General features: G+C 43.7%; 1 protein-coding gene across 2 annotated transcripts in view; it reads left to right on the forward strand.

The window, feature by feature from the left end:
* Positions 1-16629, forward strand: part of EFHC2 (EF-hand domain containing 2) — a 197225-nt gene that overhangs the window by 168099 nt on the left and 12497 nt on the right. For both annotated transcript variants that reach the window (XM_077890289.1, XM_077890290.1), the window contains one exon: positions 11485-11590. In XM_077890289.1, the coding sequence (XP_077746415.1) occupies positions 11485-11590 (106 nt within the window). The remainder of the gene's footprint in view (positions 1-11484; positions 11591-16629) is intronic.

Raw genomic sequence — 16629 nt, forward strand, 5'->3', positions numbered from 1 at the left:
CTCCCTGCATCTCTATGAATAAATAAATAAAATAAAATAAAAAAAGGAACTCAAGAGTGGATACTTAACCCACTGAGCCAGCCAGTCGCCCCTCCACATGAGCTCTTTAACATTTCACATATATACCTCCTGCTTCCCACTTTTTTTTTGCCTTTTCTCTTGCTATTTCTCCAGTAGAAAATAGCCTCCAGTTTTCTTCACCTACTGAAAGCTTGCTCTTCCTCCAGGACCCGTTTCAGTTAGTACCCCATCCATGAAACCCTCTTAGATTCCCTTGGCTGGCAGTGATTATCTCCTCTAAATGATTCTCACAACTCTGTGTTTCTCTTTTTGTCTCTTACCTTGTAATAAAGATTTGTGACTTGATATTTGATCTATTCAGATGCAGACCTGCTTTCAGCCTATTTGATTTATCATCTATAAACAACCAGTCAGTTGTCAAATCTTGGTAGTTCCACCCCTGCCTTGTCTCTCGTATTCTGTGAATCCATCCACCTGCTAGCTGTGTGATCTTGTGCAAGACTTTTTTTTTAAAGCTTTATTTATTTATTTGAGAGAGAGACAGCACACAAGCAGGAGGGGCAGAGGGAAAGGGAGAAAAAAATCTCAGGCAGACTCCCCGCTGAGCACAGAGCCCAATGCAAGCCTTAATCCCAGGACACTGAGATCATGACCTGAGGTGAAACCAAGAGTCGGATGCTCAACTGACTGAGCCACCCAGGTGGCGCTTGTGCAGAATTTTTGAGCTGCCTAAACCTCAGATTCCTTACTTCTTTTTTTTTTTTAATTTTTATTTATTTATGATAGTCACACAGAGAGAGAGAGAGAGAGAGAGAGGCAGAGACACCAGCAGAGGGAGAAGCAGGCTCCATGCACCGGGAGCCCGACGTGGGATTCGATCCCGGGTCTCCAGGATCACGCCCTGGGCCAAAGGCAGGCGCCAAACTGCTGCGCCACCCAGGGATCCCAGATTCCTTACTTCTGAAATGACATAATACCCACTTCCTGGCAGTTCTGAGGGTGACTCGAAATAACATATATAGAGTACTCAGAGCAGCACCTAGTGCTAGGTGGTGAGTGGGGTTGAGGAGAGAAGTTAAAGTCAGGGACCACAGACCACACACTCTGACTTAGAAATGAACTGGAAGAAACTTGTGTCCTTCGACATAGAGGAAGCCTTGTTTTCAGACAGTTGGATCTGAAGGCGTTTCACACATTAAGCTGTCTTCCAGTCAGGAAGCTATGGATATTTATTAGATTATCTCTTATGGCCCCGGGGATGAATTGTCCTGGAGAGTCCAGTGATGTGGGAGCCTGGCCTCTGGAGGACCTCGATGTTTCTTCTCTAGCACTGAGGCCATCAAGTCATCATCCTCTCCTTTTCTCAGCGGACTGTTTTGTCTTTGCCTTTATGATTTAACATGAAAGGCAGAGGATGACTGTTGCGCAGCTTGCTTCGAAGACGTCTCAGGCTCAGCACACATCCGCCTCCAAGCTCAGCTCAGCTTTGTGGAGGTCATCCCTCTGAATTGTGAAGCAGACTACGTTCAGTCTAACTCTGCCTCTAATTGTGCAGTGACCCTGCCCCTCACTCAGGGGAAACTTTAGACTAGTCAGTAGAAAGTCTCACATTCCCAGTCCCCTCTCCCTCCAATATGCCCTGCCACGATTTGGGTCACATGCTTGGTGTTTTGCATCATCTCCGCAGATTCCTTTCAAAGACGGCCCTAATTCCTAATGGACCCATCAGCCTGCAGCTTACATTTATATTCTGCATTCTTATTGTTCCCCAAAGACTCCACAGGGCTTTCCAGAGCCTTGACCAGACTCTTTTCTGCACAGCCCTCCTGTGGCACGCTAAGCCAGAGCCTCTCTGACGTCTACCATCTCCTGTGGGAGGCAGGCCTGGAGTTTGCTGTTTTGGTTCAGTGCACGTTCTGCCCAAGGGCAGTTTTACCTGCCGCGGGATGCAGCTGGGCAGCTGTTGAGCAACTGTATAGCCCTGCTGGGTGAATTCAGATCTGGAGATGGAAAACAACATGGCTAAAGATTGGGCCGATTTCTTTCATGCAGTGATTGTTACTCATGTGTTTTTCCTAGCCTGTGTTTTGGTATGAAGAGTTCCCTGTACTGCATTTCCATTTGTCTCTTGTGATTTCAGTTAGGTCTTTTCCTTATTAGCCCCTCGAGCTGGGACCAGACTTCAAAATCATTTCACATCCGGTTACCTGAGCCCCCACCAGTTGGTGCTGTGGTAGCTGGTATGAACTCACCTTAGTTAGCAATCAAATTCATTTCACTAATACATAGAGCAGCAGACTTAAATGTCCTAAGTTGTAGTAGTAATGGGTAACACATTAATAATGGGACTGACACTCTGTATTGACATAGTGCCAGGGGCCCGAGAATATTTTGTAAATCCTTGAGCACTTTAAAAGGTACATTCTAGTTGAGGGTAGGTATGATTCCTCATTTTCTGAGCACAGACACTGAGGCATAAAGAGGCTTTGTCACTGTGAAAGAGCATGCTGCAGACCAAGATGAGTCTCTAACAGAATTAGAACAACAGTTCCCTAAGATACCCTAAACCTTTGTTTCTATCTGAGCTCCTAAGCATCAGGGCTATGTCTCATTCATCTTTGCGGCCCCAGAGACTTGTCCTGTGCTAATACACTGTGTGTGGGGAAGGATGGGGGGACACGTGCTTGACATCCACCAGACCTGCCTCCGAGCTCTGCCAACTGCACTGCTTCCACCCATGTGATCCTTGTAAATGGACTCAACCCCTCTGAGCCCTCATTTGGATTTTTTAATGTTTCCTCAGTATTAATAAGCAAGAAAGACTGGTTCTCAAACGATCAGGAAGTGGAGAGTATTCTGTGGTCATTCTATTCTGTGTTCTGTGTGGGGCTGGGGAGTAGGGGTAGCCTCCTTCCCTAATTGTGGCCTTATGAATCGACACATGGAATAACTGGAGATTCAGGCACAGCTCTTTCCCCAGCAGCTCTGCCCCAAGCTGGCCTTTTACAGCTGGCTTTGGGCTCCATGGAATGCCTTAGAACTGGCCTCCCAAGAGAGCGGGTGCCTCATCCAGAAATATCAGTTAAAATGGAAAAAGTTAACAGGGCTTTAAAATCATCTCGTTATACTCTCCCCAGCCTCGCCCCCTGCCCCCTTCCCAGAGGCATGGTTTGGACTCCCGTGATTTCACCCAACAATACCTGGCAGTGAGGCAGAAGGACAAGGGTCAGGCCATGTGGCTGCTACTGTTGCAGGGTTTGGTGCACTGGAAGTTTTGGAGAGAGCCCCACCTCCTACATGCTTCCTGTGTTTTCAAACCTAAGGTGATTTGTAGTTTTTAAGAACTCTAGAAAAAGATTCCAAACCCATGTGGACCAACAGAGCATTGACTTTTGTATATGATCCTTACTTGGTTGCTGTGACCTGCCTCAACCAGGAAGGTGTGTGCTGGAATGAAATTAGAATTTCAAGGCCTGGCTGTCTAGAGATAACCAGAGCTACTCACTGATAACTTGTGCCATGCCACCTTGCCTGCTCTGAGGTTTTATGACCAACTGATGCAGGGGTCCAGAGCTCTCCTTTTTTCTCAACTGTATGGTCTTTAAGAATCTCACCAGGTGTTCAGGTGTGCGCCCCTGGATTTGTTGGGTAATGAACTGAAACCAAACATGACCGAGTGAGTCCAAAATGTCTCTTCACAGGGGCGCCTGGGTGGCTCAGTTGGTTAAACGCCCGGCTCTTGATTTCAGCTCAGCTTGTGATCTTAGGATCTTAAGATTGAGCCCCAAGTTGGGCTCTGTGCTGGGCATAGAGCCTGCTTAAGATTCTCTCTCTCCCTCCCTGCCCCTCCACTCCTCTCTCTTTCTCTCTCTCTCTACCCCCTCACCCCCCCAAAAAAAGTGTCTTTATTGCCTTTCCTCCTTTCCCGCCCCAGGCATGCAGCCCGCCCATTCCTGTATGTGACAAGATGGCCCTCGCAGCACAGGGGAAGCCATGTTACTTTTCAACAAAATACAGCTGCCGCTGCACCTTTTACCTCCACAGATGGTGGAAATAAAGCAGATCAGCTTTATTCCCTGTAGCAAGGAGATAGATGGCTTCTGCAGTTGTAGAGCCATTTATCATTTTTGGGAGGGGGAGCAAAAGCACCCGTCAAATGACACATTAGACTCATTTCGAAGAACTCCCACCTAGCAAGGCATTGAAAAGCTCAGGGGTCATGATTATCTAAAGAGGAACCAGAGAAATTGCCTTCCCTCCCAGTTCCTCTACAAACATGTCCCTTAATTTGCAAAGGGAAGGAAATGGTGGCTTGCCCAAGTATCAAAGGGAAATAGGAATTTATGGAGGCTTTAGGGAAACACTTTAGCACTATGAGCTAGGACTTGAAAGTAAGGAGGCTGACTTTTTAACAAGCAGAGAAACATTTTAAAAGCCAGAATTAGTGTTGCCCTTTAGGACAGTCACCTTGGAAGACTGGGCACTTATTTCTACGATGTTGCCATAGAAAGTTCTTCTTTGGAATTGCCTTCACAGCTGTTTTGAGAGAATTTCCTTCAGGGTGGCAAAGCTTCATCCTTTGACCATGGATCAGAGTCTTAGCAAGAGCCAAATGTCATTTGGAGAGGAGCAAAGTAGAGAATCAGGAGGCTAACATTTTTTATTAGGAGCACAGCGTGCCCCCTAAGTCAGGATATACACTTTCTATACGATTCATAGGCTTTTCCAAAATATTTTGAAAGGATGGGTAGGATTTGATGGATGATGACCCATAGTCATGATCACGAGGCAAGGAGGATGCCATGATGGGTGACTTGGGAGACAGTATCCAGGGGTATATGCAGGTATTGACCTACACATTCCCAGTCCCCTGAAAGTCAAGCCCTTCTGCATCTCTGAACAGCCTCCCTTTGTTCCTCTGCCTCCAACTTGAACTATCTTTAGAACTAGAGTTCTCCTTTGTATCGTCTCTCTTTCTCTCTCTCACAACCTTGTCTAACAATAATTTATAGTAGATTTGGTATGTGTTATATAGCAGAGGAGGGCATCAGTGGTCTGGGAGAGGAAGCTGTGTACAGAACTTTGGAGCAAGGAGGAAGACTGGAGACTAACTCCTCACCAGTGTGCTCCAAACTAGTGGCACATCTTCCTTTCCAAGTCTGACTTGTAGGAGTGCACCGCCTTAGAAAGCATGTTTCAAAGTCTCTCATCTGCTATTTATGCTCTGTAAATTTGTGTTTATATCAAACTGATACCTGCTTATAGTAAAAAATACTCAAATAATCCTAAAAAGCTTATTCCAACAATAACAGTTTCCAGCTGCACCCTTCTGCACCTCCCAGACCCATTCATGAGAAGCAGCCTCTCTCAGCCCTTCTAGATGTCTCCATAGACATGTAAATAGCACACATATACTAAGGTTTCTGTTTCTCATTTTTCGGTACCTAACTTCCTGTTTTGTTCCAGTTCCTTTAGGTAACTAACTTCCTGTTATGATGCTTGAGAGTTTAACATAATATCAATTCCCATTATTGTTCTTTCTGGATACTCTGAGGATCTTTGCTTTATTCCTAGTGTTTTGGAAGTTCATGATGGGGCCTCGTGTGGGTCGCTGTATATGGTTTCATTGTGTTTAACACTTTATAGGCCCTTTTGATCTGGATACTCTGTCCAGTGGTTCCAGGAAACTTTCCATTAATTTGTAATAATTTTCTCCTTTCCGTTTGCATTTTTCTCTCGTGAGAACTCCTGTCATTAAGATTTTGGATGTCCCAGATTTGGATCTCTTCTTTCCCCAATTTTCTCTTTGTCATAATGATAGACACACTAAGGAATTTTTTCAACATGATAATCGGCTTCTTCCACTGCATCTACTTACTATTATCAGATGCTTTTCTTTATTCCAAGAGTACATTTTAGTTTGAATGTTCCTTTTTCTGCAGTCTTCTGTTCTTTTTTCATGGATATACTATATCCTCATCTCTCCTCTTTCCCTCTGCAACCTGAGTTGTCTTTGTCTTTCTGATTCCTTTTTTTTTTTCTGTTGCTGTTTTGGCTTCTGTCTTTAATGTTGAGAGCTCTTGGGGAGGTAGATCTTGTTGATTGGTGGGTTTCGCTGCCCAAGTCTATGTCCTAGCACCTCATTTTCATTAGGTGATCTCCAGAAGCTGGAAGCTGGAGATCTTTCTGGGACCACTGAGAGGATCAAGAGAAGAATATTATCTTTTCCTGCTAGAATAGGAGGGGGGTGGAATGGGGGAAAAGAGGGTCACTGAAGCATGGCTATTGGTGTTCTAGAAATGGGAGAGGGGAAGTAAGGAGGCTGATGGGCTCAAGTTGAGTGTGTAATGCTCTCCTCTGCCCTTCATTATGCTTCAGCTCCCCCAGACTGAAGCTCTTTTAGTTGAATTTCTTTGGAAGAGGACCATGTAGTGGAAGATACTTGGGCCTCCAGCTGCCCTTGCCTTATTCAGGCTTTGAAACAGCCCTTGCTTTCATTGCCACACCATGTCCTTGCCTCTTTTGGCACCTAGAGTCTGCATTTGCTGAGCATCTTGGGAGTTTTGCCATCTACATTGGCTAATCTCTTAAGGTGGCCCCTGTCTTCAGACATTTAGAGTTCAGCTCCCCTTCCTCAGTTCTGCCAAGTCCGTTACCAGTCTTTAGTCTGCTTTCCATTGTGCAAAAGATTGTGAGATTCTTGTCCACTGTTGTCTTTTGTCCACAATTGTCATTGTGGGTTATTACCTATTTTTATTCCTTTATTTTTGTTTTGGTGAGCTTTTGGTGGGACAGGGAGAGAAATATATTTGTGATCAATCCATCATAAGTAACTGCAACTCTGTCCCCTTCCTAAGAGCAGATAATTCTTCCAAGAAGCACTGGCTAGTTTTATCCCTTTTTAATTGAAAGATTCTTTGTTCTTTTCTCCCTTGCTCCTTTTGTTGGGATTTCCATATCCATTGAGATCCTCCAAGACAGAACTGAAAAGAAAAACTTGGAGTATTATACCACATTAGCTCAGCTCTTCCTGCAGCCTGACTCTGGGTCTTTGCAAAGATCAAATCTTTGAAACATTTTTCCTCAGGAAAAAAAAATGTTTAAGATTTTATTTATTTGAGAGAGGAGGGGGGAAAGAGAGAGAGCATGTGTGAGCGCAAGCTGAAGGGGGGGCAGAGAGGGAGAGGGAGGAGAGAATTTGAAGCAGATGCCACACTGAGTGCAGAGCCTGGCAAGAGGCTCAATCTCATGACCACAAGATCATGACCTGAGCTGAAACCAAGAGTCAGACCCTTAATTGACTGAGCCACCCAGGTGCCCCTTTCCTCAGAAAAATTGTATACATTTCTAAGCTCTGTACTCTTCCATCTACAGCTTTTGATCTTTCCTGAATATCATTTGATTCAGGAATATCCTTTCCAGATAGCCTGTGAAATAGGTAAATGTTTAGGTGTGTTGAGTCTGACATAATCATTATTAGTTGGGCAGGGAAAGTGGCTAGGGCCCTAGGGTAACAGGTAGGCATGATATAAGACATATTGGTAGCAAGGTGTAATTTTATAGAAATTGTTCTATAAATTTCAATTGCCATCATCCAGGGCAAATGCAGATTTAGGCAGGGGGACTCGGTTAGCCAAGAGGAACTTCAGAACGCCTTTCTGAAGAAGCAGCACTTGCATTGAGGCTTTCCAGACAAAGGAACTAGAGGGTGCAAATGCTTTGCATTTCTGGGAACAATCTTGGCTTGCTCAGAGAACAGGAAGAAGGCAAGTACACCTGGAATGTCACAAACAGAGAGTTTTCAGATGAGATCAGAGAAGGCAGCAGTGGCCAGATTGCATTAGGGTTCACCTTGTGTTCTAAGTGGATTGGGAAGCCATTGGAGAGTTCTAAGCAAAGAAGTTATTGATCTGGTCTATGGTTTAGAAAGCTCATTTTGGTGGAGAGATGTGTCTGCAGCCAGGTCCGAGTAGAAGCAGCCAGACCAAGCTACCAAGCTGTTGTTATAACCCCGGTGGGAGTTGATGGTGGCTTGGAATTAGTGAGCGGTAAAGGGGGTAGAGAAAGAGATTTGTTGTTGTTTTTAAAGGTTTTATTTATTGAGAGAGAGAGAAAGAGAGCAAGTACAGTAGGGAGAGCTGCAAGAGGAGAGTGAGAAGCAGGCTCCCCAGGCAGGGAGCTTGATGTAGACTTGTCAGTCTACAGGACCCTGGGATCATGACCCAAGCCAAAGGCTGACACTGAGCAACCCAGGTGCCCTGAAAAAGAAATTTGTGATCTGCTATGGTGGTAGAACCCACAGGACTGGATAGTAAATTGTATGTGGGGGTGAAGTCTGACGGAATCCCAGATCTGTTTGGTAATCTTTTACTGGGTCCCAAATTACTGGGATATTAAACTTCTGAAACCTCTAGGATTAAATAAATGTCTCCTGTAATTGATGTAATGGGAGTTTACCAACCATTAAATTCTGTACTGTAGGAACAGATAGAGAAAATTAGTTCATTGGTGATCTCATCCAGTCTCCCGATCTGGTGGCTTTCAATACCATCTATATGCTAATGGCTTCTATATTTCTATGTTCAACTTGAACTTCTTCCCTGAATTTCAGACTCCTATGTCCAGCTGCCCCCTTCCCATCAAAATGTAACATACCCAACAAAACTCTTGATTTCCCACGCCACCTCCCAGCCTGTGGCCCCTGCAGTCCTTCCTCTCTCTGTTAGGACAGCTGTATTTTTCCAGTTGGTCAAGCAAAACCCTTGGGGTTGTCCCAAGTCCATGCATTCTCTCTGTCTCTCTCTCTGCCTCTCTGTCTCTCTCTCTCACTTTTTATAATCCTTTAGGAATCCTCTACTTGGGGATCCCTGGGTGGCTCAGTGGTTTAGTGCCTGCCTTTGGCCCAGGGCATGATCCTGGAGTCCCGGGATCGATATATATGATATATATATATATGATATATATCAAAATATATTCAGAATCAGGGCATCTGGGTGGCTTAGTCAGTTGAGCATCAGACTCTTTGTTTTGGCTCAGGTCATGATATCTAGGTTGTGAGATCAAGCCCTCACGTTGGGCTTTGCACTCATCAGGGAGTCTGCTTGATTCTCTCTTTCCTCTGTCCCTCCCCCACCCTCAATCTCTCTAAAATAAATAAATCATATATATATATATATATATATATATATATATTCAGAACTGACCACTCCTCAGTGCCCTCCACTGTCCCCACCAACATCTAAGCCACCCTTATGCCTCCTCTGGATCACTGCAAAAGACTGCTAGCTGCCCCCCCCCACCACTTTGGCTCTGCCCCAGCATTCTCTTCCCAATATATCAGTGAGAGTGATCTTTAGAAAAGATAACTTCAACCCCGTTAACTGCTCTGTGTACAGTAGGCTCCAGTGGCTCTTAGTTTTCCCCAGTATGAAAGTCAAAGGCCCTCCATGATCTCATTCTCTGACCTCAGCTCCTACTCAGAGTATTAGGGAATACTTGTCTTCAAGGCTCCACGCTAGAGGAAAGTTTCTTACAAAACATCTTTAATTGATTGAGTTTTAGTTCTTCTCCCAAAACACACACAAATAAAAGCCATAATGGTCCAGCATTTTGGCTACAAAGATTTCCATAAACAGAGCACGTCCTTTCAAGGAGTTCAGATGGTGAAGAAGCCAAGATCTCGAGGATAAACAGCAGTAGGGGGCAGCACATTGGAGTTGTATCCCAGAATCCTTGGCCAAAGAAAATGTACACAAAAAAATGACTGAATTCCCTTTCTCCTTTTCTGATCACTCTGTTTATTCTCCTTTGTGTAGATTGATGAGACTATGTGACTTCGTCTTGTAACATTTAACTTAAAACTGCTAATTTGTATTAGTTTATAAATAGGAGCTGTTATTTTCTGTAATCCCAAGGACCAAAAAAAAAAAAAAATAGTCTTTTGACTGGTTCTGAGTATATGTTATTTTCCTGTGTTGATTATCACCAGGTTTTCTTTTAATTTATTATCCCCTGTTCATCCTTACAGCAGAATCTTGTGCACTTCACTTGCTGACTGGAGGGGCATGTTGAGTTGAAGGTCCCGAGAGGAGCAGGAACCCTGGCAGGGTGCTTGGGAACCATACCTTTGTCTTTTCTTTCACAAAATGATCTGATATGACCAGTGTATGTTTAACCTTAAAAACTGGCAGAGTGTGGTCAGATTAAGAATAGGTGGCATTGAGGTATTCTACTAAGAAGTAGTTTGCTTGTGTTTCAGTCATGCCAGCAATTGTGTTGAAATTACTTGTCTTAATGGCCAAAACTCTATTACAGTTAAGGTTAAATTTATGCCAGTGTTTTCTCTTAAGTGAAAATGGGCTTAATATTTTTTCTTATAAATCTAAAAACAATTATGATGATGATGATACAGAGAAGCCTAAAGCAAAAAGCAAAAAATGCGTTTCTCTTCCCAGAGATAGCTGTTTTCAATACTTCCGTGTATTGTTGCTAGAATTTTTCTTTGCTTTTTTTTTTTTTTTTTTAAGTAGGCTCCACATCCAGCATGGACCCCGACATGGGGCTTGAACTCATGACCCTGAGATTGAGACTTGAGCTCAGATCAAGAGTCAGATGTTTAACTGATTGAGCCACCCAGGCGCCCCCAGCCTTTTTATATAAATACATACCTCAAGTGAGATTATAATTCTACAGACTATTTTGTAACCTCCTTTCTGCTCAACAATATATCATGAACATATTTCCATGACAGCATATGTGGATTTGAATAACCCTTTTTTATTCTCTTGCGGGGGAGGGGCAGAGGGGGAGGGAAAGAGAGAACCTTAAGCCAACTCCCTGGTGAGTGCAGAGCCCAATGCGGAGCTTGATCTCACAACCCAGATATCGTGACCTGATCCAGAACCAAGAGTCAGATGCTTAACCAACTGAGCTACCAAGGTGCCCCCCCCTCAATAACTCCTTTTAATGGCTAGATAATAAATGATAAAAATACTTTTTTATTTTTCCTAAAAGTATCTTAAACAAAATGAATCTAGGCTCCCCTTAAAAATTTAAAAGGCATGCAATTTAAGAAGCAAGATTTTATTTTACTGACCTAAAGTAGCAACCGTATTAAATTAAGAGGGCCCGCAGATACTCTGAACAAAATGGTCTCAGTTACTGAATAAGCTCATTTGTTTCTGTGGCAACTGCAGCACATCTTTTATTGAGCAACCTACTAGGTGCCAGCATGAATCTAGGTGCTGGGGACACTGTGGTGAATTAGCTGCGTGTGGGTTCTCTGCTTGCAAAGAGTTCACACTCTTGAGGGTTAGAATCTGATAATAAACTAATAAGAAATAAGAAAAATATCAGGTATTGAAACATGCCTGACATTATGTTTTCACGGTGGCATTTAAGCTGACATTTTGGTCCTGAATTCTGTAGATTGAGCCAAATTATATATTATAATTATATTTTCAGGTTTGAAGACAGCGAAAAACAAATAAATTATGAGTCATTTTTCTGTGCCCTGAACTGGAGGATAAATCCGATGCCTGAATTGGAAGCAACGTTGTACACTAAAGAGGTAAAATGAACACCTGTTTTAAAAACCAGCTGTGACTACCTCCCTTACATTTTTAATGTCCTTTATCTTAAAAATTATTTTTCAGCATAAGACATTAACGTCAGTGCTTTTGGAAAACACGGATGTATTTCTGGGTATTTGTGTTAAAGACTAATTCACTTTCCATGCTGAGCGAACATCTGCTCTATAAGAGCATGACTTTTCTTATGCAGCTGAATTTTTTTTAACCTCAGTCGCATCCAATTATATGGAAAATAGGATAATAAGTTACAGTTATAAATAGATATAAACACTGTTATCAAGGGATTCTGCTAACATCATCATGAGCAAATCTCAAATGGTGCATATGTCAAGAATCCCCAGTATGTCTGTGGCTGTGCAAACAGGTTTGCCTTGGGTGAAACAGTATAGTAGGGGGATGCACATTTCACAGTGGAGCCAAATTTAAAATAAAAATTCAGTAGAAAAATGCTTGGTTAGGGAAAACAAAGTTCATGTGATCGGGTGGTGCTCTCAACATTGTGGAATTGTCTGAATTCTCAAAGATCTCTTTGGACCAATTGTCTTTAAGGAGTGGGTGGGTGGATGGTGGTTTGTTTATATTTTAACATGCTCCAGAAATTGATTTTCTTGGGAAAGTCCCTTGATAAAGCAAATGTCATGTGGTGACTCCTAGAAAGGAGGCATTTATTCCTCCCAGTCTCTGCTGACCAACTCATTCTGGCCTGAACTGGTCTGGTGCCCCAGGGGAGTTCCCTCAGGCATGCAACTATTCTGGAGTGTCAGGCAGCCTTAGAACTTCCAGATGGTTGAGAGACAGTGGTGGCCTTCGGAGTCAAACATAACTAGGGTTGAATTCTGACTCTGCCACTTACATAGTTGAGTGACTTTGGGTTATTTAACTCGTTCATTTATAAATTTAATTCTCAGACAAATCATGAATAAGTATCCACTCTCAGCAGGTCCTGTGCTCCTTGCTGGGGTCCAGAGACGAAGGTCATTGTTGCTACCTTTGCCCCCCGCCCCCACTAATGGCAGAACCAATACATTCATGATTTGGAGTATGGCATGATACAGCCTGCATGAGATGGAATAGGATGAGGAAGGAGCTGTTGGGGTTGGGTTTGGGGGAGACAGGAGGTCTTCTCAGGGGAGGTGATGCTTGAGATTTCAGTGATGAATAGGAAGAGTCAGCAAGGGATAAAAGTGGCATGGTATAGAAAAGGCATTCCCTAGCAGAGGCTCTGGGACAGAGGACAGCATGGCACTTGTATAGAACCAGAAGGAATTCGTGTGGCTGGAATGAAGGCACAAAGGGAGGAATAGAGAGGGATGAGGCTGGAGATACCTTCAGGAGTGAGGTTTGAATATTGTCCTGCAAGGTCTGGAAACCCATGGGACGGATTTCAAGGAAGACAGTGACATGATCAGGTGTACCCTGGTCCTAGAGTTTGTCCTGGCTGGATGGTGGGCACTTTGGAGAGGTGCCATGGAGACAGGTCTGTGCCCATTGGGAAGCTCTTGGTGTACCATTGTCACCATGACAACTGCAAACACTTAAAGCATGTGCGAAATGCTACCCTAAGACCTGAAAATCTATTAGCTGGTTTAATCCTCGTAGCAACCCTGTGAGATAGGTACTCTCATGATCCCTATTTTAGAGACGAGGAAGTTAGAGAAACAGCTTCAGTGTTTCTGTGTGATAAAGTGTGATAAAGAATTATAACTCAGGTCTGTTGTACTACAAAGAATAAGAAGAAAAAAAATTCTTTTTTAATGTGATTATGGTTAAAGATTCTAGATTTCATTAACTAAAATCCAAGATACCATCACAAAAGCAAATCAGTACTGTCCTTTGGTAACCTTTTAATTCTCATCTATGCAAATATTTAATGTTGTATATAAAAAAGAAAAAGGATAGATGGAGTTTCTGTTCTCCCTTCTCACCCAATATCATAGTATTCTGTGCCAGATATCATCCATTTGTCCCATTAGGACTTTTCTCCAGCTCTTCCTCCCCTGTTCCGAGTCCTGGGCAGCTGACCTTTATGGGCTGAATCAGTGGTCCCCTAACCCCCTGGCCTCCAGTTGGGTTGGCCAATGGGATGCACCAGCAAGAGAGTAGAGGGGGATGGGAGGGGAGAGAAATCCTTTCCTCCCTGCTTGTCCCAGAAATTGACTGCCTCCTCCATAGAGCTGCCCACCATTCTAGGTTCCAGTAACCACCCTCTCTTGCCCCTTTAGCCCCCGGTGGTGGCACTGGCTCTCTGTTGCTCTTGTCCTTGAGGGACCAGAGGATCCCCTGTTGGTTTTCCTAACCGCTTCCCACAACTTTGCAAATCGTCACTGTATTAAATTCTTCTCAACTTACGCAGTTTGCTCATGTCCTCTATTTCCTATGGCACCCCAAATGATGCGCGGGCTGCCACTTGCAAGATGGAAACTGCCTCTGTTGTATTTTTCCTTAGTTCCTACTTCCCTGCCTTTCTGTTCCACCCAGCCCACCACCCCTGTGTTCACCCATATGTTGGGGGCTTCATTCCTGGTTGTACAAAAATATAATTCTGCCACATGCATTTATTTATCAACGGTGTGTTTTTCTTACCCCACTACATCATGGGCAATCTCTCTAGTTTAATATGTATAGACCCGAGCCATTCTTTAATAGCTGCAATATGGATATAGAATGATTTATTCATCCAGTTTTCCGTTGATAGGCATTCAAGTGATTTTTACATTTTTGCCTTTGAAAACGTGGGAGTTATTACTTTAATTTTTATTTTCCTGCTGACTGAATTTGAATGAAATTTAATGACCTTTGGATACGACAACCTGCAGTAAGATACTTTTTTCACAGCAACCCACTATGCACAGATACAGTGGAACCAGAGTTTTGTGAAACAGTACTATTCTGACTGCATGTGGCATAATGTGTGATCTTGTCTTTCTTTCTCTTTTCCTTCCTTTCTTTCTTCCCTCTTTTCCTTTTTTTTCTCTCTTCCCCCACACCCCTTCTTTCTGTCTTTCGAATGTCATTTGTGAACCATTAAGTTGACTTTAAGGGCCCACAGAAAAATCACCACCCACACTGGAAGAGGGGTCACTCCATGGGAAGGTCTAAGATCCACTTTCCCCTTAGCCGCCTCTCCCCCATTTCATCCCTTGCATGCTCTGTGACTGGGACATGAATCGGAGTTCAGATCCTTAGCTCTGTGATTGACCAATTGGCTGACTTTGTGCAAGTCACTCAACCTTTCAGGTTTCCTTCCCTCAACAGTGGAGATAAGAATAGTACTTCCGGGGCACCTGGGCAGCGCAGACGATTAAGCTTCTGACTCTTGATTTCGGCTCAGGTCGTGATCGTGGAGTTACGAGATCAAGCCCTGGTCAGGCTCTGTGTTCAGTGCAGAGTCTACTTAGGACTCTTTCTTCCTCTGCCCCTCCCCGCTGCATGTTCCCCTGTATGTGTGTGTATGTGTGCGCATACACACGCACACTCACTCTGTCTCGTGCGTGTGCATGTTCTCTGTCTCTCTGAAAGAAAAGAAAGAATGAATAGTACTTCCATCGGGGTAGTTGTGAGGATTGAGTTGATTCACGTGAGACACCTATCACCACATCTGTCCCTTAATAAGGGTTTAAATGTTAGCTATTTTGTAAAATAGAGAGGTCTTACTTCCTCAGCTGAGGCAGCCAGGCCTTGAGCAGACACCTTCCAGGGCTAAGATCAACAGGAGTATAGCACCAGAAAAAGGGCCCATGCTTCAGCAGTGGGTTCTTCCAGTTGTTAGTCATATTCAGTGAGAACTTTACACTTTGGGTCTCTTATCAGCTCTGCTCACCAAGCCTCAAAGCAGTTCAGTCTGTGAGAGACATTTGGAATGGGCCATTTCTTTTTCGCCAGTTTAAGAAAGAAAGGAACATAGGTATAAAATGGTACCGATTTAACTTAATAATGAGAACGTAACTAGATCCCAGAGTCTCCAGCACTCTGGTATTCCTCAGCTTGTTATTGTTTCATAAAGAGGATATAAGATAGCTTGGGAATGTTACCAGTGAGTCTATAATCTCATGTGAAAATATTTAGTGGGAATGGGTTGAGCGTAATATTGCAGAGTTGATACTGTACAATCAGTAGTGAAAAAGCACAGTATCTCCTGAACCATGCAAGTTAATGTCTGATGATGCGCTGAGACACTCGAGTCAGAGCCTGTCAAATTGATTGGGTTCTCCAGGAAGCAGGTGGAGTTTTACATGCAGGAGGTTTATTTGGGAGCATTCTTGGGATCAATATCTGTGGAAGGGAGAGGAAGGACACGGGAATGGACAGAGGGAGCAGCTGATGCAGCCCCACAGAGAGCTCTGGAGCTCGATGACCTTTCAGGGCTGTCCTGAGATGGACCAAAATGGCTAAGCCTTTATTTCCATGGGTTGCTTTAGGAAAGGGTATGACCTTGGATAACGTGACTCTTTGCAGCCAAGGCAGCTCTGTAGCCGAGGCGATCCCTGAAGGGGACTCTCAGCAGCCAGACAGCCACGTCCTTCCTCAAAGGGATCCAGGATGGTGCATAATAGCTTGGCAACCAGCTGTTCTTGACGCTCTTGGTTTTTGTTTTTATTAAGGATAATGAATATACAGTATTGTATTAGTTTCAGGTGTATAACATGGTATTTTATACACGTTGCAAAATAGTCACCCATGTACCTGTCACCATGCAATGTTATTGACTGTATTCCCTCGGCTGTACATTACATCCCTGTCTTAGTTACAACTGGAAGATTGTACGTCTTAATTCCCTTCACTATTTCATCCATCCCCCCCTTACCTCTCTCCCCTTTGGTGACCATCTGTTCTCTGTAGCCGTGTGTCTGTTTCTGTTTTGTTTGGTTGTTTTTTTAGATTCTACATATAAGTGAAGTCGTGACAGTACTCGTCTTGTTCTGTCTGGTGTATTTCACGCAGCCTAATGCCCTCAGGGTCCATCTATGATGATGCAAATGGCAAGATCTCCTTCCTTTATTATGGCCAAATAATATTG

Source organism: Canis aureus, chromosome X (assembly GCF_053574225.1).
Source record: "Canis aureus isolate CA01 chromosome X, VMU_Caureus_v.1.0, whole genome shotgun sequence".
Classification (NCBI taxonomy): Eukaryota; Metazoa; Chordata; class Mammalia; order Carnivora; family Canidae; genus Canis; species Canis aureus.